Consider the following 22,130-nt stretch of genomic DNA (forward strand, 5'->3'; position numbering starts at 1 on the left):
GGCGGGGGGGGGGACTTACCCCACTCGCCCCACGCACCTGGCCTGGCTACCGGTCTGCTTTTTTCCGCTTCTTTCTTCTGCTTTTGGCTGCACACAAGGAAAGCAGCAAAAATCTTTCTTTCTCTTCCCCAGACTCCGCCAGAAATGAGTCTCTGGGATCCTGCAAGGCATCCTGCTCCAAGAGGCTGTGCCATTCTGGTGGAGTTTGGGGGAGAGGAAGAAAGACTTCAACTGCTTCTGCTGCTTTCTTTGCATGAAGCCAAAAGTCTCTCTCTCTCTCCCCCCCCGAGAATGGAGCTGGAAACGGTATCCTGCGATCCCAAATAAAGAATGATCGATCGGTAGGAAAATGGGGTGGGGAATTTTCCTGCAGACTTTTGGTGGGATTTTCCCAGGGTCTCTGGTCTGTGGGATTTAAAATTATGAGTTTGGTGGTCCCTGAGGTCCAAAAGATTGGCGACCCCTGGATTAGAAGGTAAGTCTGTACACAACTTCAAAATCACCTCTGAAAAATATATTTGTATCTGTGTGTGTATGTGTACACACACACACACACACACACACTCAGGGGACAGGGTGGCTCAGTGGCTAAGACACTGCACTTGATGATCAGAAAGGTCAGCAGTTTAGTGGTTCGAATCCCTAGCGCCACGTCACGGAGCGACCTCCCATTCCTTGTCCCAGCTTCTGCCAACCTGGCAGTTTGAAAGCACATAAAAATGCAAGTAGAAAAATAGGGACCACTTTGGTGGGAAGGAAACAGCATTCCGTGAGCCTTTGGCATTTAGCTATGCCGGCCACATGACCATAGTGACGTCTTGGGACAGCGCTGGCTCTTCTTTGGCTTTGTAACGGAGATGAGCACACCATCCCCTAGAGCCGAGAACGACTAGCACGGATGTGCGAAGGGAACCTTTACCTTTACCTATACATACATACATACGGTACATATCCCCACCAGAGCAACCCTGTGAGGTGGGCTGGGCTGAGAGGGAGAGACTGGCCCAAAGGCACCCAGTTTACACCACTTGTTTTGAGAAAACCTCCTTCCCTCTCCTTCCTTAAGCGACTTCTGCCTCCTTTCCAGCCATGAAGTCCAAGTTCTCCACGGTGGCCAGCGTGCACGTCTACAGCATCCAGAAAGCCCAGCTCAGGGACAGCAGCCCTCTCTTCAACACCAACTACGACATCCTCAAAGTGAATCTCGAGAACTGCAGCAAGTGAGTGGGCTCATGGCAAGGCAACCGGCGTCATCATGGTGGCTGCTCCGCTGAGCTACGCACTGCAAGCTGCTAACCTAACATCAGTAACGGGGGGAGGGAAGCATTGGGGCTGGGAAGGCAGGGAGGGATCTTACAGGAATCAAACCCAAGACGTACCATCCCACGGGAACCACTAGCCGCCAGTGAGCGCACGAAGAGAGGGCTTTTAAACCATTTGTTAACACCTGATTGGACCTTGTCTGATAACCAGGGGGGATTGTCCAGGACCAAAGGAAAATTAACTACATTTTGCATGCAGAAATCTCTGAGCCAGCTTTGCCTCTTCTGTAACCACTTTGGCTTTACTAAAGTACAGTTAGTCCTTGGCTTACAATCACAATTTTCCATTGCTAAGTGAAATGTGTTTTAAGTGGATTTTGCCCCATTTTACGACCTTTCTGCCAGAGTGGTTAAGCGCATCACGGCAGTTGTTAGTAACATGGTTAAGTGAATCTGGCTTCCCCCATTGACTTTGCTTGTCAGAAGGTTGCAAAAGGGGATCATGTGACCCCCGAGACACTGCGACCATCGTAAATACGAGTCAGTTGCCAAGTGTCTGAATTTGGATCACATGATCATGGGGATGCTGCAGCGGTTGTAAGTGTGAAAAAACTGTCTTAAGTCACTTTTTTCAGTACTGTTGTAACTTTGAACGATCACTAAATGAATTGTTGTAAGTCGAGGACCACCTTTTGGCTAATCATGACCCAAGTTGGGACAGTTGACAAACGGATCTCAGTGAGCTGGGGTGGGACTTTGCTGAACACTGAAATTGTTTCCAGATCTTTGACAATTTTACTTAACAATTTCCTCACTCAACAACATACATTTTTGGGCTCAACTGTGGTCGTAAGTTGAAGACTGCCTGTATTTAGTTCCGCTGCCAACTTTCATTTGCCTATATCAGATGAAACGCTAGTTGGGACATTGGAGTCATTCCTGAGAGACTCATCACTCAAGTCAAAATCTAATTCCCTCTCAGAGCAACACAAAAGCGAGGCATGATGCTACCCCCTAGTGGGGACTCTCCTACCTGAACCTATCCAACTCCCGCTTCTCCTTTCCACAGACTTCATTCCTCGGCATTTTAACGTACCCCGTGGCGAATCGGTTTATTGCTAACGCGTTACTGGTGCAGAGCGCCTGGGGGAATCTGTTGAGGGTTTTGATGAGAAGGCTAGGCGGCCAACACACTGACATCCACAACAACCCTTACCAATGGCTTTCCGTACTACGGGAACATACGTGAAATAAAATACGCCTCTGAGCATGTATAGAGTGTATCTCTTACTACGCAACCGCAAAGATCCCTTAGGAGGCCTCGAGCACGCGCGCGCGCCCCCCTTACAGTTAAAAAAAGGACACCGAGCCAAACTCCGCTTCCAAGCGCCTTCCTTCTTCGCCGAATGGAATAACAATTGCCTAGACTCCTAGAGCGTCTCCAGAGGAGGTTTTCTTTTTTTTTTTCCCCTTCAGTTTCCGCCCCCCCCTCCCCGCCGCTGCCTTAATTGCACGCCGGTGACGTCAGGACGGGGCGCGAGGGCCGCTCTAGGAGGTGTGGCTCTTGGAACAGAGCTCCTGCGAGCGGCGGAGCCATGGGCGAGATGGGCTCCGGCGAGCGATGCGGGGCGCTTCTCACTTGGGTAAGCCGCTGGTGGGGCGCGGGAGGAGGCGGGCTCTCAAGGCAGGGCTCTGCTTTCGCCGTATTTCTCGCGCCGTCTCCCGCAGCGCTGCCTCGGTCAACGCGGCGTTTTCCTCCAGCGCCGGAGCCGCCCGTCGCCTTTGCAAGCGGTTTCAACAGGTGTCCTTTTCCTGGGTCTGCCCCGCGCTCGGCTTTTGCCCCTGGAATTGTCCCGGGAGGGAGAAGGTGGCGTTGGCCCTTCCTAAATGCTCCTCCATGCGGAAGGCACCTGCTGCTCGCACCTTTGCATCTGCGGCGGTTTCCTGCGCCCACTTGGCAATTGCTGGCCTGCTTCGGTCATAAAATAGGGAGAGGGAAATAATCCATGTTGGGCGGGGCGGGCTTCCTAAATCCATCTGTTTTGGAGATGGCAAAACGAGTGTGCGTGAGGAGGGAGCAATGCTCGCTTGGACGTGCAGATGCTTATATAGACCTCCTGCCGCAGAAGTTTCAACTCTCCTGTTAACAACACCAAACACTTCTTGAAGGTCTCTCGATGCCACTAGGCTTCGTGTAAGCTTCGATCGCGCCTTTTTTGTAGCCTCTGCTTGGCTCAGAGGGACATTTTATACAGTAGTTACTTTTCCTCTCTCTGTGGTTTGTTGGTTTTTCTCTTTACCCGCCTTTTTAAACTGAATATCTGGCCTTTTCAGGATTCTTGGTGTTTTTTTTTACACACACATACAATGTCCCACTTGCTTTTCTGTGAGGATGGATAGCAACTATCCCTTAAAAGCCAACAGTAATATATGTGCTGCTAAACCATGCATAGCTCTGTATAACACAAAAGACATCATCTTAAACCTGCTTAAATATTCAAGGTCAGATCTAGTGAAATTGAACTCCTGGTGAGACATACCTGTGTATTTTTCTTAACTATGTTGTAACGGAAGTGCTTTGCCATTGCTTCCTTTTCAGGATATATTTTTAAACTGGCCTGTAACATTTCTTGGTTATGAGTCTACAAAAGATTGACCAGATACTGCCACCTACTGAGACTTGCACAATAAAGGCTTAAATAACATGTCATGGGGTCAGATTACCAGGTGAATCCATGTTCTGTTAAAGAGCTGATATCTGAGATTACTAGAGGAAGGCTTGTTGACTGTACTATAACCTGCAGACTGCCACCTGGTACTAACAAGCTTCAGTGACAGGCTTGTAATGATGCTCAGGTGCTTCACTGTCCCCATGTATTCAGACAAGGTTCAACTGACGTGTTTTGTATTCCTATTAAACTCTTAAGTTACAAATTTTTATTAGTTTATCAAAATCTAAAATATAGAAATATAAAGAAAAATGAGAATAATGGGGAAGGGGGGAGAAGAAAGGAATGAGGAAAATGTCTAGGATAAAAGGGAAAAGAAAAACAAAAGCATTGACTTCCAACTCTTTGGCACAGTAGAATAAGGTAATAACATACAACTTCAACTTTTTATATTTACATAATTATACAGTATATCCTAGCCATTTTTATAATAGCAAACTTATGTAATCAGCAAAACCCAAAATCAAAGTTTATTTTTTTTCCACCTGAAGCACAAAGTCCAGAAGCGGTTTCCAAATAGAGTGTTCCTGTTCTGTTCTTTCCCTCAGGCTTCTTTTGGTTTGATATTATATAGGATTACAATTATTTTTGTTCTAAATGATCACTTAAATTTTATAATTTGTTATATTGTTTCTGATTGCTAATGCTCCATTTTGTTTTTAATTGTGCACTGGTTCAAGAATTTTTTTGTTATAACGAGCAAAATATGTTAGTGAAATACACATAGAACTGTCATCTGTCAAGGTAACAGACTGCATCATTGCTCAAAGGCAAATTAAGTTTTAACAACACTTTTTAAAAAACAGATTAATCTTACCATCCACCAAGAGGGAAAGTTTATATGATTAAAAGTATTTTTATAACGTTAATAATTTCTGAGGGAAGATTTTGTTTTTGATTTTTAATGTTGTAGATTAGGCAAGCAAAAGTTATAATGAAATGATAAATGTTTTTAAAGTAGAACTTTTTCTTTTTAATCTTTTCAATATAAAAAAGTTTTCTTTTAACATAAAAAATAATGGTTTCATATACATCTAAAAATTATAACCATTGTCAATTAATGATTTTTATTTATCACATTTATACATTGTTGCAATCCCAAAGACTTCTCAGCAGTTTACAGGAATAAAAGACTCAATTATAACTTAGACATCCACAATTGGAATAAATTTAAAATAGAAAATACGGAAATGTGTAAGGACAAAACCCCAATGAACCTATATTTTTCATGATATCCAGTGGTGAGATAAGTTACAAATCAATATATTTTAAGTTTATACTTTTTAAAATACATTTTCACTTTGTATTTTGTCCCTGTGCTGCTCTCTAGATGTGCATCTAGTAGCAGGATTGTTCTCCACATTCATTTTATTCTCATTAAATACATGTCTCACCTATAGTTAATCAGTTTTTGTCACCCATTGAGGTAATTGCCTCTCCTCATTTGCTACATTTAATGGCATCTGAATAGCCAAAAACCAGGCATGTTGTGACTGCTGGAAATGTAGCTTTTGTCAATATAGGGAACATGCACGCATCTTTCAGTAAGATGCTAACCTCTTGGGGATTGAGTGACAAGACAGCACTCTAATAACCTGTAAAGAACAGAGGAAATGCCTTTGAGGAACAGGAGGAAAAGTCACTACCACAGCAACTGTCAAATAAAAGGGCCTGAAGTCTGGCCAAGAAATTAACATGAATAAACATCTTCTGACAAAGTCCCTCCCTAGTCAACAAGAAAATAAAGGAAGGGAGGAAGCCATTCAGATCTGCAGGGTTCTGTTACTACAACTTTATGATATAAATAGTATTGACCTACATGGTTTTGGTTTTCTATCCTGGTCTTTCTGGAAGTGTTTTTAATTTTACTGGGTATAATACAATATAGCCAAATTTTGTTTGAGCACTCTCACATGCTCATTGGAATCCCTCCAAGCAACTAATCAAGAAGCTTCTGGACTGGTCTGGTTTCAAACTGGGTCACCTCACTGTTCTTTCCATGTCCAAAGATTGCTTAGATTGCTTTGTTCTTTGTTTGGTTGCTTATTCTGTGTACAGTGCTGCTTCCCTTCCCCCCGCCCCAAATCAGGTCCTGTCAGGCATAATTCTGTTGTAATGTTATGAATTCTAACTCCTACAATTGTCCAGTGTGTCTAACATTAGTCCTGGCTATAGCCGTCAGGCCTGGGCCTCACACTTCTGTCCTGTTTTCTGCTGCCTCTGCTTCAACTCCCCCAACTGTATATCCCTGTCTGCTCTTGATGATGTGTACCCAGCCTGGTCTTTCATAAGGTAACTGCTGGCCTTGCAAGACCTTCCCTAGGGCAACAGGGGCAGCTGAGGGCAGAAGAGTCAAAAGGGCAGAGCTGGGAAGGAGATAGGCAGTGGAGGGAGTTGAAGCATAAATTGAGATTAGGGGAAGAGCTGCCAAGTGCCAGAATTTTGCTCATGTAACCATGGGGACTCTTTAATGGCCATAACTTTGAAGACTGGTCATAAATACTGCTTGTTCATTGTCACTGTAACTTCAAACAATTGCTCACTGACTGTTTCTCGGCAAGATCTGTACTAAAATTCATCTAAAGCAGTTTTCTATCTTTGCTTTTGATTTCCCACTGGCTTTCCCATTGAATTTCTTTGAAGGAAGCTGGAAGGGAGCATTGGAAATGGGTCACATGACCATGGCTGACCATGGCAGCACTGAAGCAGCCACAACTTTGTCAAATTTCAATCCCACAGGAGTTATGGGGTCCTGGATTTTGGATGCATTTTTTAAGTTAGTTCACTTAATAGTTTTGTAGCCCTAGGATGCATTGTTTTGGCCAGTTGTAGGTTGTAAACAATCAAACAGACATGAGAGTTTTAGTAGTAGTATTAAAACATTTACATATTATTAGTCGTACACATTGTGAAATAAACTTAAAATATTATTTTATCTTAAAATCTACATTGACACATTTCAAGGTTAAGTATGTTGTGTGCATAAAATTTCAAGATACAGTTTTGCTGGCTGTGCAGCTCCCCAATGGGCGTTTTCAGAATGGCTTGTGCAGATACTGTTTCCTTTACCTTGTGATGCATCATTGTCTAAAATGCCAGCTATTAGGCTTATCCCTGGAAAGAAAATATTACAGTTACTGGTTGCTAGATTTGGATTGACAGTTGTGTGATGAGGAAGGGCAACTTTTTCTCCCACTGCAATAATGAGAAACAAGAGGCTGCATTTGCCAAACGTCTTTTTTTTGCAAATACATTAAAAGAACAGAGTTTATCTTCTATAAAAATCTGGCAAATCAAAAGCTGTTGGAAGCTTCCTACTTATAAGAAATATTTTTATGTGAAACCCAGGTAGGTAATTAGTTGCAAAATTACTAGTACTTCTGCCACATTAAGAGTGGAATGGTCACCCACATCTTCCTACTATTCTGCCTGTCCTGCACAAATACTGTACAAATACTGTACAAAGGCAGATAGATAACTCCACAAAACATCCATACAAAGTCTTTTTTATTGGTTTATCAGGCATCCTGTCAACTCACATTTATGATGAAGTTCTTCTTAATGTCCAATCCTTTGCATATCTGAATTGTGGTGTAGCAAGATAATAAAGTCTCAACCCCATGATGATTGAAGCGACTGCATGGTATGATGGTTTCAAGCAAGAGTGAGGGAGACCTCCCCCGACCCACCAAGGGTCAATATAGCGACCAATCTGGATTACAGATGTGACCACTTGACATGGACTACATTTCCCAGGATACCTTAACTACATTTACCATAATGCATTCCCTTATGGGGACAGCTCACAATTCCTAACTAACTATCCAAATCCCATTAACTCTAAACTGTATGGACAGCACACACATAGTGTTTACATCAAGAATGAGCCATCTTTTGTATGAGAAGACTGAAAGTGATTGTCATATTATTAGTGAAAGAAAAAGCAGCTGTCCACATCCTGTTACATTATTAGCAAGATTCATCAGGAGCTCTCAATAGTAAACTATTAGTTTCAGTTAACAAATCTAGATACCCTACTCCTAAAGGGACCTCATGCAGTTTGATATCAAAGGCTTAAACCAGGGGTATCAAACTGGCAGCCCATGGGCTGGAGGCATCACATGCAGGTCACGCCCACCCCAGCTGCACAAATGGGAAAAATGTCACAAAACGTCATGTGACAGCAACATGATGCAGCGAGTTTGACACCCGTGGCTTAGACTGTAAAATCTACAGGGCATTAGAGAATGCCATTTGATCTAGTAGTTAAGGCACCAGGCTGGAATCCAGGAGATTGTGAATTCTGGTCCGTCCTTAGGCATGACAATCATCTGGGTGCCTTTGAGCTAGTCACTTGTTTTCAGCCCATGATGACAGGCTTAGTGACAAACCAGTTGTCAGTTTCTATGGCAGGCAATGGATCAACACTCAGTAAATCTGAAAAAATCAGAACCTTGCAGGAAAAACTTGCAGAAAAACATTATGAGGGGCTTGAGTTTGACACCCCTGCATTACACCTTATAATGCCATGTCTGTCTTATCAATTTAATTTTTAATATGGGCCATGGTGGCTCACGTGGTAAGATGCCAGGCTTGTGGCCTGCTGAGGCAGTTCGATTCCCATGAGTGAATAAGCCACACAAGGACAAGAAAGGAGACTCCCCCGAATGCCTACCGGCATTCAGCCGTCCCGGGGTAACACCGCCCGAAAAAAATCCTTTCACAGAGGCAGCTAACCACCTCCATGATCCCTGGCTAACACGTATCATACGCTTAAATAAATAAATTTTTAATACAGTATGCGGCAGAGATTGCTAAATTGACCATTTTGATCAAAGAAAATAATTAAGTACTTTTGTTACTTCATGGCGACTGCTTCTGGACTTTGCCCTTGAGATGGAAAAAAATGAAGCTTTGATTTTGGATTAGATTAATTTTACTAATTGGATTGATTTGTCAGTACAGAAATGGCTAGTTTATACTATGGAAAAGTAAAAAAAATGAGTTTTTAATGCCTTATTCTACTGCAGGGATGTCAAACTCATATCACGGTGACATCACGTGACATATCGGGACTTTTTCCCCCTTTGCTAAACCAGGCGTGAGTGTGGTCAGTGTGTGATGCATCAGGCCCATGGGCCGGGAGTTTGACAGCTCTGTTCTACTGCTACAGAGTCGGAAATCAACCCTTCTTTCCCCCTTTTCTCCCTCCCCTCCTCACTTTTCTTTCCCCCTCTCCCCACTGTGTCTTACTATTTCCTTTTGTATTTTTGTATTTTATTCTATAATATGTTTTAAATTCCAATAAAAAATTAATGCAGTATGCGAAATATTGAAAAATGTAACCCATATGAGCAAAGCAGTCTTGGAATGATTCATAATTTTTAAAAGTGGGAAGGAATTCTGAAAGCAAATGTGTAAGAAACACTGATACAGTCTAAATAAGGTGAAATATTGAAAAAGTGGGGATATATAAAACTGATATGCTGAGATGTTAGAATAGTTGCATTTTGCTCATTGCATAATGGGATACTGTTGTCTTGCTACCTGTTGATCTATAGGCATAGCTTTTAAGATCTGTAAAGGGATTTGAGAAAATGTAACGATTTTATATTGGTCTTAAGCAGATCATTGGTCCTAAGTACATCAATTTCTCCATAGCAGTTTTTTTCCAACCAGACTATCTTTGCTCTCCTAGGCTGAGAATTCCTGTCGCTGAAGTGTACACATCTGAAAAGCACCCAGATGTAGAAAGGATGCTGCATACAATTTTACTTGATCAAAAGTAACATTATGTGTAATAACAGAGTTCTTTCCCTTTGTATCTCCTTATAAAATGGAAATTATAAGAAAGTGACAAAATATTTTCTATTGTCACCATATCTAATAGAATCAAGTTGGGCCACTTGAGGATGATTCATAATCCAAGTTTGGTTTATGTTTCATAATAGACCAGGCCTGTCAAACTGGCAGTCCATGGGCCGTTTGTGTCATGCACAGGCCACACACATCCCAGCTCTGCAAAGGCAAAAACTGTCACGATACATCACGTGACATGACTGAGTTTGACACTCAGTCTAAATAGAGGAAATTGCCTTTTGTCTACACTTAATAAGTGATTTTATTTTTTCCAGATGCAAACTTTCCATGTTCCATCACCATGTACCAAGATGGAAGATTTGACCAGTGGAGTCACAATTGCCCAGGTGCTACACAAGATGTGAGTTTCATGAAGAACCTAGTGGAAGAGGGAAGTGTGTTAAAGCGATTCTCACAAAACGAATGATGGGGAAGTCTAACAGAAAATCCTCAACTAGCCCCTCAATGTCTATTCTCTGTTCCTATGTCTTCAAACTGCTAACGTGAAAGCACTCAATGAGAGTTCTGAATCCCAATATCAAAATATTTTGATTATTGACTAGCCTTAAGAAACGTAAATAGATGAAGGTTTCCCTGTCCAGTCATGTCCAACTCTAGAGGGCGGTGCTCATCTCCATTTCTTAGCTGAGGGAGCCAGCTTTGTCTGAAAACACTGCTGTGATCATATGGCCAACATGACTATACGCTGAAGTGCACTGTGTATATAATATAGAAAAAAAATACGATAAAATATAAAAATCAAAATGAAATAAAAAGATAAATTGAACATGGCTAGTAAGGTATAGCTTTCTTAATAAAGATTAATCACTTTAAACTCTGATATTTTTAGCTCATTTCAGTGGGGAAAAAGCCTTTGTAAATATAGCTAGAAATAGATAAACCAGATTAACAGATTATTTACTAAATGTGTAAACAATAACAGATCTGTTACTAAATGTAGAGCAGGGCAAATCTAGTCAAATCTTATTTGTTAAACTTTGATGATTTAAGAATGCATCTCTCTGGTTAAGTAAAAGATAATTGTGATTAAAAAGAAGCAGTATGACCTAGGTATTGAGCTAATGAAGGTGTGATAAATGATCCACCTATTTTAGAATTGATAGTAAAGAAGCTTCTGGACTATTGTATTAGAGTGTCAAAGGTGTTCATTATCTGTAATGTTCTGGAATCTTTGAGAATCACACTTTGCCAGGCATTATAGTATAAGAGTGTCATAGTTCTTTGGAATATTCATATAATTATCAGATACAAATACCGTAGCAAATTATGATTTATAATTTGGTTGCTACATTTCAAATTCAGAATTAGTTGACTTGAGATTTTTCCCAGCCGAGACATACTCCATTATTATTTGTACATGAGAGGTCATAATAATGTATCTTCTGTTCCAACCCATTTTTCCATATTGATATAAAGGAGTCAGCTAAGATACTTGCAACTAAGTCTTCCAAAAGAATTAAACACTCTCAACACATATTTCCTTTTGCACAATTTAAAGCTGGATAGTTTACTGCTAGGTTAGATCAGATCAGTAAAGTCAACAGCTTGGAAAACAAAAGTTCCCATGGTAATTATCTTCTTTGTCATGATGGGATAATGAGAAAAATGTCTTGTTTTAGGGGTGAAAAGCAGGCAGAGCATATGTCTAAGTAACTACTATAAAACCTGTCATCTGGATTTTCTATTGCTTCTAGATTACTGAATATTTGTGATCTGTAAAAAGTTTATTTCCTGATTTTTTTAATGAAGTTTTATTTAGGTTTTCACACACACAAAATACAAGTAAAACATCTTTTTTGAAAATAGCATGGTCCCGGGTTGCACTTCTTTATACAAACACGAACTCAATTTCATGCTCATTTTTGTGTTCTATTCCATATCTTACTACTATTCTGCATTTTCTATATAGTTTTCTATATAGTTCTATATAGTTTTTCCCCTCTTTTAATTTTCTCAATTTTATTTTGATTATCTCATCTCAATTCAAATCATATTTATACTTTTGTCTGTTCTGTTTCAATTTCATATGATCTTTTCTCATTAAACAAATTTTCTCCTGTAGTAACTAATTGGAATATGACACCTTTATATTTTTTAATTTTATCCATTCAACTCTTATTTAAACTTCGATATATACCTTAAGGTTATGACATTCAATATAATGCATAATACATAACTTCCAATCGAATTCTGCTTGGTATATTCGTATAATACACACTATATTCTTTAAAAAAAAAGGATTGTAAATATATGTAATTAAAACCCTCATTCCATTCCAATTCAGTTCTATCATTAATAATCATTAAAGTCTTAACATCTTTAACATTTCCTTTCAATTAAATATCATACTTCCTTAAAGACACATATAATCTCCATACTTAATTTTTCCCTTATTTCTCTTCACATATGTTTTATAAATCATTAAATATTCATTTTGTTACATTTATTTATTGACAAGCATTCCACTAAGTTACAATAACTATTTTATCAAACATTTTAATCATACATTGTTTCATATTTTCTGAAATTATTTCTATTTCTAATATAACAATACTGTCTTATATACCTTTGCAGAATCCCTTTTTCAATTAGATTTTCACCCATTATCTCTAAATAGGCCTCATTTCTCTATATTTTGTTTCTGTCCTTTATAACTTCTTTTCCTTTCTTTCTTCCCTCTCTTCTTCTCTCTCCCCTTTTTACCCCCTTGTCTCTCTACTTCTAATTCTCTTTTCTGCATTTCCCTCTTCTGTTGCTTTCTGATTTTATACTTATTTTTCACTCTATTCTTTTTTTGGGGTTGTTTTTCCCAATCTTAAACTTTCCATTCTCTTTCCCCCCCTTTTCTTTTTTTTCCCCACCTAAGATTACTTGTTCATTAAAGATGGCTTCTTCTTTGTCCCAATCTTCTTGTTCTGCAGGCATTTCTTGTTGTTTTTCATAGTTCCAAATCTCCATTTCCAAGAACTGAAATACGAAGCCAAAAGAACTTCTCCCTTCTTGTGCATCTTCTTTGTACTTTTAAAGTTCCATTTTCAATTCTTCTAAAAGTGGAGCCATTTTAAACAGTTTTAAACAACCATCCGATTGATTTTAGTCATTCAAATGCAGTAACCAAGAATCCAGAGATCACCAAATAATCCAAATAGTCCCAAGCTGTTTCTTCTTATTTCTTTTTTCACTTTCTCTTCCTGGGGTTTTACTATTTTGTTGCGATGTTTCAGTTAAGATATATCTTTTGAAAGTCTTGTTGAGATTTTACTGTAAGTTCTTTTTAATACCAGGCAGTCTCCTCCCTTCCAGATCCTGCCCTTTTATTCTTTTTCTCTCCTTTCCTGTTTTCAAAAGCTTTTAATTATCCAGAAATATTTATTATCCCCTTGACTTTTTATTTTCAGCATTAAATGCCTATTAATGTCAGTGGATTTTTTTTTCCAATTCCTTGCTTAAGTCTCTTAGCTGTCAGTATAGGAAGAGGAGAAAAAACCAAATCCTTTCCCTTTTCTCTCTCCTTCACTGCTTAGAAATCTACTTTGGGAACAGTGTTATTATTTTTTTTAATAGTTTAAATTCCAGGGTACCTTATTTGTTGCTTTGGCTATTTGACCAGGTCAACCAAAACTTTCACTTTTTATCTTCCTCCTGCACATTCTTTTCTGGTCGAGTTCTTCTTTGTGGTGGCCATTCCTGACCACCTCTGCAACAGCCTTCGGGAAAAGGAATATTGGCCAGCTGAGGAGAGATGCGGCTCTCCTCAACCTTGCAGGCAGTCTCCCCCTTCTTCACCTCTACGGGGTGGCTTGGCCCCGAAACCAGCTGGCTCGGGGCACTCCAGCGGCGAGCACGAATTGAAACCACGCAGTTGAGGTTTCGGTCTGTCGCCAGAGAAGCTCAAACCAGAAGTCCGTTTATTTCCTATCTCATATAAACACAAACAACTTTGCATTTTTCTTTCCCAGAGATCCATCTTGGTTCAATGAAACATGGCTCCTTCGGATTAAAGATGACACTGGTGACAATTGGAGACTGAAGGTATATATTGTGATTCAGTGAAATGATGTCCCAAAAGCATTTTGTCTCAGATATTCTTACCTCTCTTCTTTGGTGTTTGTATTTCTAACTGTTTTGATAGAGTACTTCTCAGTGTTCGGTACACTCTGCAATTCTTGAACATGACTAATAAAGAGGTTTACAATAAATATATAACAAGGAAATTAACCATTATTCAATCCTAGCTTTGTCTTGCTGTGGTATAATTCTGCCTGGTAAAGCAAGTTTCAAGTCAGCATTGTTAATCTTCAAATACAGAGAGCCAAATGCACATAATTTGAATTGTTAAATGTATGAAGTCCAATGTCTTAAATGCTCATAGAGAAATGGGAAGGGGGTAAATAGAAAAGAAACTTTTATTTAAAGATCATTAACATGGCAATGAGGTTTCCAGAAATGAGTTGATAGTATGATCATGCAATACAGCTTCAGCCTTATAGAAAGTGGAGCCAAGGAAGAAATTCACTGGGGCCAGAAGAGTGGAAGGTACTGTAGAAAGATCATAATCCATCTTTTTTTAAGGCCCAGTCTGCATTTAGAAGAAAGGAACAGCAATTACCTATGTGTTTGACTACTAGTTGGGAGGCCTCAAACTCAGAAGCAGAAATGAGAACTTAAGAAAATTCAACAGCAGGCAGAGGCAGTTACAAATTTGGAGGTTTCCGTGTTCTAAACCAGTTATATACTGGCTTCATAACACATTTGAGATACAAAAGAGGAGCTAGTTCTAAAAGGCACAGGATTCTTGAGTCTGATTATCCTAAACGTGGAATTCAAGTTAATAGGTTGCTGTATATATTGGATAGTGTTATTTACTTTTCCATACTCTCAATACTGCCAGCTCAAGACACATACCTTGAATCTGATTATAACAAGAAGAAATCTGTGTTTATAATCTTTTAAGAGAACCTGCATCTGCTGAATTAATAAATAAAACTGCTCCCTTATTTGTGCCAATAGTGATTGAGATCTTAGCAAAAAATGTCAGCTTCATTACCTTGACTCATCACTTTAGCTTCACAAAATTCCGAGGTACTTTTTGAAGGAATACATGAAATAGACAGCCAAAATGTGCACTCCAGACAGAATCAGCTGTCTAGATTGAAAATGAAGGTGGCATTTAGCAGTGAGCCATCTTCAGCAAGCAGTGGCAATTGACCTGGCTTGTATCATGCTCTCTTACCCACTAGATCATCACAACTCTTCTTTCTATCAAGATAGCATTGAAACTTGTAAAGTAGCATGATTACCTATCTCATTATTAGGGATATTGGATTCCATTTAATGGCTTCTTGAAGATGAAAACAGGAATACTCGAGGAAATCTACACAAATATTGTCATCTTTGCCCATTTTTCCCCAGGTGAGCAACCTGAAGAAGATCTTGCAAAGTGTGGTTGAATACTCCCAGGATGTGAGTATATTCTGTAGGCTGAGTTGCTGAGACATTAAATAAGCAAGCATATGCTTTCAAATGAAGAATCTCAGGTTTTCCGTTTCATTTAACATTAAAGGCAATGTTAAAAAGTAACTGTAGCTTCAATCTGCATCCCTTGTTTTTTATCTATAGATTTTGTTATTTAGCATTACTTCAGATATGTTGAATATGATATTTCATTTTCTGTGGATATACAGGTTTGTTTGTTTGTTTCCCACTTCCTATTTTCTTGAGACTCAGGATGGGCTTAAGCTAGGGAGATCTGGGTCCAAATCCTTCTTTAGCAGGCTGATCCAGGGTCATTTGATGTAGAGGGTTTATACAGGAATGAAAGTGGGACGGCTTAGGGAACATATATCAATCTGAGTTGTCATTGCTTGCAATACTTGCTGGACAATGGCTTTTTTAAAAATATATGATATTTTTAAAATGTAACTTTCCAACTTCTGCATACATTGCCTCAGTTCTGTTAGATAAGAATTGTGCTTCCAGCAGGTAAACCAAGTTAAATAGATAGTGGTAGCTGGAATGCTTAGAATGCCCATGGGTGGCTAGGAGGTATTTTTACTGCTATCTACATATCCCTAAGGTGCTGGGCCATCAAGTCCCCGAGCAGCTGTTGCCTGATGTAGCCTTAGTTGGAGAGCTGTCTGATCTGGCTGAGCTTGGGAAATTACTACAGTTGGTACTAGGCTGTGCCATCAGCTGTGAGAAGAAGCAAGGTATGTATGTGCAATTTGATAGTACAAGGGAGAGGATAATAAGGCTGCATAGACATTTATGCTAGGAGAACATCTTAGTAGTGAATACTTTAAATGCTGGTATGGAGAGGCTAGCAAGCAGCTGGCCAAAATGTGGTGTTGCTTTCCTATTTACAGTAAATTCTTAACTTGTTTGGAATTTCATCAGCACTAAGTTTAGAAGTTAGAGAATCTGCTGATCCCTCTTTTCTCTTCTTTTAGTTTTCTTTTTCCCTTTCTTCCCCCCTCTGATTCCATAGGGATGTCTCCTGCTTAAAATTGAGACAAACTCTTTAAGCTAACAACTGATCCTCTGCCCTACCCACTACTCTGTCTAGTTCTGTCCTCTAATGTTCAACTATCATAGCATCATGATTTAAATAGAAGGGTGGTCTGGGGAGTTGAGTAAAGAAAGAAACTAACAAATTAGACCTTATTTTAGACCCTCTAACTTAATCTGTTTGTAGATTACATCCAGCAAATCATGACCTTGGAAGAATCTGTTCAGCATGTCGTCATGACAGCTATTCAAGAGGTAAGTATGGTTTTGGACTGCCATCTGGCATGAAAATAATTCAGTCTGGAACTGGAAGCCTTGTTTTGACTGCCCTTCATTCTCAAACCGCAGTCACGCTACTTCCCAACCAGTTGTTTCACTACAGTTTTAATTAAAACGAATAGTGGTCAGATGCCAGAGTAGTTTTGGTCTTCTCCAGGATGACCTTACAAAGTCTCTTAGTTAATTTATGTCTGTTGAAAAATGATGTGTACATGTAAGTAGATTCTAAACTGATGCTCTTTTCTCTTGCAGCTGTTGACTAAAGATTCATCGGACACATTAAGTTCAGAGACATACGGGAATTTCGACAGTCAGGTATCCCAATGAATTATATAACTGGGTGAATTAATGCATATTACTTACTCGGGAATGGAGAGCTCTGCCTTTTTCTGTGTGATGAGACAGAGGAGGAAAAGCATGCAATGGACAGAGTTACCCGAGTGTGTTTATGATCATGCAGTTCTTCCCTGATTCATTCCTCTGCTTGATTTACAGTCCCGAAAGTATTACTTCCTCAGTGATGACCTAGAGGAGACAGATGACATGCGGCAACATTGCCATGACTTGGAGCATCAGGTGGGTTCCTTTTGGAGGTCAGGGATGTTAACTTACATTTCTACTTTTGCTTTCCAGATGTAATTCCAAAATGTGCATCAGGTGCTTAAAATGAGGCGCCATTGATCTTATGTAAGTTGAGTAGTTCTCAGTCTGACGGGAAATCTCAATGGCTTGCAGGGTCTGATAGTTTAGCAGGCCTTGTCCATACTTGGTGCATTGTGGGAATGATTACTGATGGCTTGGGAAAGTTTTGATTAATATATCCCTAAACCATGGGTTTTGGCACCTCCCCTGCTCTGGGGACTTGAGTAATTGGTTCTGCCTTGGAGAAAGTAAAATGTCTCTCCCTCCCAAGCACCAGTTGCTATCCTACATCTTGGGTTGAAGTGCAAATGTTTTGTTAATCGTGTGACTTGCTAAGCTGCATGGAAGCAACTGGGTGTGGCTGCAGTGTGGTGGTGTACCCCTCCTCCTACCCTTCCCTCTTAGTGCTCAGCTGTTCTCTTTCTCCACTCTTTGTATAGAGAGCAAATCCAGCATGGAAGCTTTGAGGCTACCCTGAGTCTGGTAACTTTTGTCAGGTGACCTGTAACCCAGGTTTGTTACCATGTAACGGAATCCATACATCACATTCAACCCTAATTTGTTTTAACAAGCTGCTGTGATCTGGTTCATTCAAAGGGCCAATCCATAGACCATGGTAAGACCCATGGTAGCACAGTGGTTAGAGCACAGCCCCACAGTCAGGAGTTCAATCCTGATCAGCTCAAGGTTGACTCAGCCTTCCATCGTTCCAAGGTTGGTAAAATGAGGACCCAGATTGTTGTGGGGGGCAATATGTTGACTCTCTGTAAACAGCTTAGAGATGGCTGTAAAGCCCTGTAAAGCGGTATATAAGTCTAAGTGCTATTGCTATACAAGCCATAATGATTGGGTTTATAAAAACAAACTATGTTATGTCCCAGCGTAGTCTGTGACCACAGCCTGTACCTCTCACACTCATCCAATAGCAGAAATAAGTTCATCTTCTATAGAGCTACACTGTAACACTTGCTGTAATTGAGAAGTTATTTGAATTATGTAGTCACGGAGCATAGCAATGGGTGGTGAGGGATCTGAAAAAAAGGTAGGTTGATCTCTCTCCCTTAAACCCCCTCCCACTTTACTCCTCCAAGGTGCTAAAGTGCCCCTGGGGATGCAGTCCCTTTCCAGAAGGTAAGTGCCCTCCCTTTCTCCAAGCTCTGGCTTATGATAATTGAAATGCTTATCCAACAGCAAAGCCCCATGCCTGGTGGGCCTGCCTAACCTCCTCGCATGAGCATGTACAATGCTGACCAGTTAACAGCTGCTTGGGATTGGCTTGGGAGGCACACAGAATCGGGGGTGGGTGGGTGGGTGGGGGTGGCAGAGATTTCTGACCTCATAACAATTTAGTTTTGACCACACAATTTCTTTAAGCGTCATACTTGCCTCTAAAGATTCTTGACATACTTCAGTTTGAGGGGAAGTAATGATTGTAGCCTCTTCAGCCGGTGGTATTTAATCTTTGTAAAAGCCAAGGATGGTTGTCACAGGTAAATAAATGGCTAGGTTTCATACTGCTTAGACAGCACACAACTTTTTAGCAAGATTTCACTAGATTTTCTGAAGGAGAAAAACGGCCCTTCTTGCTTGCCTTATGCTACTGCTTTACAAGCTAGAAGTTCTAGCGTGAATAATAGAAGTCTTCCCAGAAGGTGGTGCAAGAGGAATGGTGTTCTTTTTGGGTATGGGATAGGAGATCTTGTGCATAGCACAGTTGTCTTTTGATCCTGTTTTGATTACCAGCTGTGGACTTTCCCAATGCACACAATTCAAGAATGCAGAAGCAAGTAACTATCTATAGCTTCATGGATGGGTGTGACTAAGGAGAAGTTTGGGTTTTCCATTTTTGAGCCTGGGCAGAGGGGTAATAGCAAACCTTGCCTGCCTCTAATGCACTTACAGGAAGAGCTTAAACGGCTCAGACTTTGAGGGCTTTAAATCCCCTTGGACTTTAGCTGTAAACTTTGATGGCCACAGTATTAGACCTTTGGGGCCTCATTTTTCCAAGCTGGTTGATACTTGCTCTCTTCCCCACCTCTAGATCTCCATTTTAATGGAGGAAAAAAACTTACTGGTGCTGGAGAATAAGACCCTGCGGGAGCAAAAGTGTTCTCTGGAGTCAGATACTGCTGGACTCACTGGCAAGAAGTTGCTTCTGCTTCAGTCACAGATAGAACAGCTGCAGGAGGAGAACTTCCGGTAGGGCAGGTACTTGTGGGGAGGGATGGGAGGGGGAGTTGGTACTCTTTGCTAAACCACCAGGGCCCAGGGAACTAGGTTTGTTTAACTGGGCGTCTTTGGGCCAGGCTGGAAAATGGTAGAGATGATGTTCGAGTTCGCTGCGAAGATCTGGAGAAGGAGGTTCAGGAGCTGCAACACCGTAACGAGGAGCTGACTAGCCTGGCAGAGGAAGCCCAATCCCTCAAAGATGAAATGGATGTCCTTCGGTGAGTCTTTGGACACCTGAAAGCCATCACTCTGCTAAACAAATAATTCCCTCAACACTGTTCAACTATTACAAAGTCTGCACTATTACTGTTAATCTTCTCATCACTCCTTATCACCCATCCCCTCCCATTTGTGATTGTAGGACTGTAACTTTGTCGCTTGTATCCTTACGATTTATATTGACTGTTTCCTAGTATGATTTGATTGCTTATTGTACCCTATGACTATCATTAAGTGTCGTACCTTATGATTCTTGACTCTTGATGAATGTATCTTTTCTTTTATGTATACTGACAGTATTTGCACCAAGACAAATTCCTTGTGTGTCCAACCTCACTTGGCCAATAAAGAATTCAATTTTATTCTATTCCACCTTGGCTATAAGACAGAAAAATATTATTTCTGTAGGTGTATTTGTGGTCTGGGAAACAAGCCATGTTCTGGGATAGGTTGTAGGTCAAACCTGCACCTGCGTATTGAGTGCTACATATTTTTAGAATTTTCTGATTTTGGAAAATAAAAAACAGCTTGGTAATTTTAAAGGCATTTTGGAATTGTGTAAGAAATACATTGTAAACAAAAATCCAGATGCTTTGTGACCTATATGTGCCCACAAACTGACAATGGCACACGAAGCTCTGGAATATAGTAGTTTGGATTAGCTGCAACTTGGATTTTAAGGAACTGCATGTGAGAATATGGAATAAGCTTCTTATATAGAATCTACCTTGGGCTGACCTATTAATGTATTTCTGTCAGCATTTATTGTGGCTGTATACATTTCTAGGCTTCCTTCTCCCATGTTTGAATTTCGGCACAAAGTATGCCATAAAATACCTGTTGCAAATCTTGTGTTCCAAACTCTAGAAACCAAGTTTGCTTTTTAAGCTAGGTTGTCAGATGATCTTGTGTAGAACATTTTGGGTTTTCTTTTAATTCTTAAAACGCAGCATAGAAATCAGTTTTTCGGAGACTGTATATAAAATACATTTTTGTTAAATGCTGATTTTTGATCCATTCAGACTTTGATTCCTATGCCTATAAATGCATTGGTTGGGGGCCCTTTCAGACTGAAAACCACATTGGGAGATAGAACATAGAAACATTAGGAACAATATGAATGAGATAATTGTTTCCCATTGTTACTGTTTCAGTCTGTGGTACATACCAACCTTGTGCAGCAATATCATTGGTTTACACTGATGCTTCCAATAGCCAACAGTGTTACTTTTCTGCATAAAAAGCAGGCAGTTAAATGAGAACTGAAACTGGATTGTTGTTAAAATATGTGAAAAGTGTTTCACTGCCTGTTGTTGTTTTTTGCTACAGCCATTCATCAGACAGGGTGGGACGGCTGGAGGCCATGGTAGATTCTTACAAAAAGAAACTGGAAGACCTGGGGGACTTACGTCGGCAGGTTCGCCTGCTAGAAGAACGAAACACAGTTTATATGCAGCGCACCTGTGAGCTGGAGGAAGAGCTGCGGCGGGCCAATGCTGTACGTGCACAACTAGAAGCCCATAAAAGACAGGTATGGCGGTCCTATTTGATCAGCTGGCAGCCTTGCGTTGGTAAGGCCAGCAAGCTGCTACGGCAGGGCTGCTGAGAAGCGAAAATGTTTGTTTGTTTGTTTTGAGGAGAAGTCATTTGACTAGAACTAAACCAATTATTGTATCCGTGCTGGGCCTTTAACTGTATCTTTGCTACTGCTTTGGGGACGGAATAGTTATCACAATTGCAGCAGTATAATTTTTGGCATATGAGAGCATTTAACGTAGACATACTCATGACTGGGAAGAACGGGCAGATCCTGCAAAACAGAAAAGAGGAGAAAACAGAAACCCCAAGCAGATCTCCGTTCTTCTCTTACTCAGGTGCAAGAGCTCCACAGCAAACATGGAGAGGAAGCCTTGAAGGCGGAGAAGTGGCAATTTGAGTATAAAAATCTGAAGGAGAAGTTTGAGGCGCTGGTAAAAGAAAAGGAGGTAATGCAGAATTGGTATTCAGGCTGGGTATTCCTCCCCTTGGCAGGGTGGCAAGGATGGAGAAATCTGGAGGGAAGGAGGTGTCTTGGCAGGCTGGTTTTGTTGCTTCTTCAGGAAGTAATTAAGGGGCTGATGTTTGAAGTAGTTTTGAGGGGAGTGTGACGTTAAGAGTGTTTCCACAGAGACTGATTGAAGAGCGGGAAGCCCTTCGGGAGGCTAATGAGGAACTGCGATGTGCTCAGGTGCAGCAGAAATTCCTAAACCAAGCAGGTGAGTTGGGAGAAAACCTTCCTCTATTCTCCGTATTACTCCGGGAGAAAAGTGGAGCTCTGATCTCTTGAACTAGTTCCTAATCACGGTGAGCAGCCACAGTGAAGGAAGGGAATCTGCCCTCATGT

At 40.6% G+C, this 22,130-nt stretch overlaps 1 protein-coding gene across 2 annotated transcripts in view; it reads left to right on the top strand.

The window, feature by feature from the left end:
* Positions 1-2,610: 2,610 nt before the first annotated feature.
* HOOK2 (hook microtubule tethering protein 2) overlaps positions 2,611-22,130 on the top strand; it is a 32,896-nt gene continuing 13,376 nt past the window's right edge. Inside the window, exons 1-13 of one of the 2 annotated variants that reach the window (XM_087924596.1) lie at positions 2,611-2,905; positions 10,126-10,211; positions 13,831-13,903; positions 15,284-15,334; positions 15,948-16,080; positions 16,566-16,633; positions 16,910-16,972; positions 17,153-17,233; positions 19,341-19,498; positions 19,606-19,746; positions 21,077-21,278; positions 21,622-21,732; positions 21,915-22,002. In XM_087924596.1, the coding sequence (XP_087780722.1) occupies positions 2,858-2,905; positions 10,126-10,211; positions 13,831-13,903; positions 15,284-15,334; positions 15,948-16,080; positions 16,566-16,633; positions 16,910-16,972; positions 17,153-17,233; positions 19,341-19,498; positions 19,606-19,746; positions 21,077-21,278; positions 21,622-21,732; positions 21,915-22,002 (1,303 nt within the window). In that variant the 5' untranslated portion in view covers positions 2,611-2,857. The remainder of the gene's footprint in view (positions 2,906-10,125; positions 10,212-13,830; positions 13,904-15,283; positions 15,335-15,947; positions 16,081-16,565; positions 16,634-16,909; positions 16,973-17,152; positions 17,234-19,340; positions 19,499-19,605; positions 19,747-21,076; positions 21,279-21,621; positions 21,733-21,914; positions 22,003-22,130) is intronic. The other variant, XM_087924595.1, reaches the window with a different exon arrangement.

Source organism: Pseudonaja textilis, chromosome 2 (assembly GCF_049901715.1).
Source record: "Pseudonaja textilis isolate UNSWEBS1 chromosome 2, rPseTex1.2, whole genome shotgun sequence".
Lineage (NCBI taxonomy): Eukaryota > Metazoa > Chordata > Lepidosauria > Squamata > Elapidae > Pseudonaja > Pseudonaja textilis.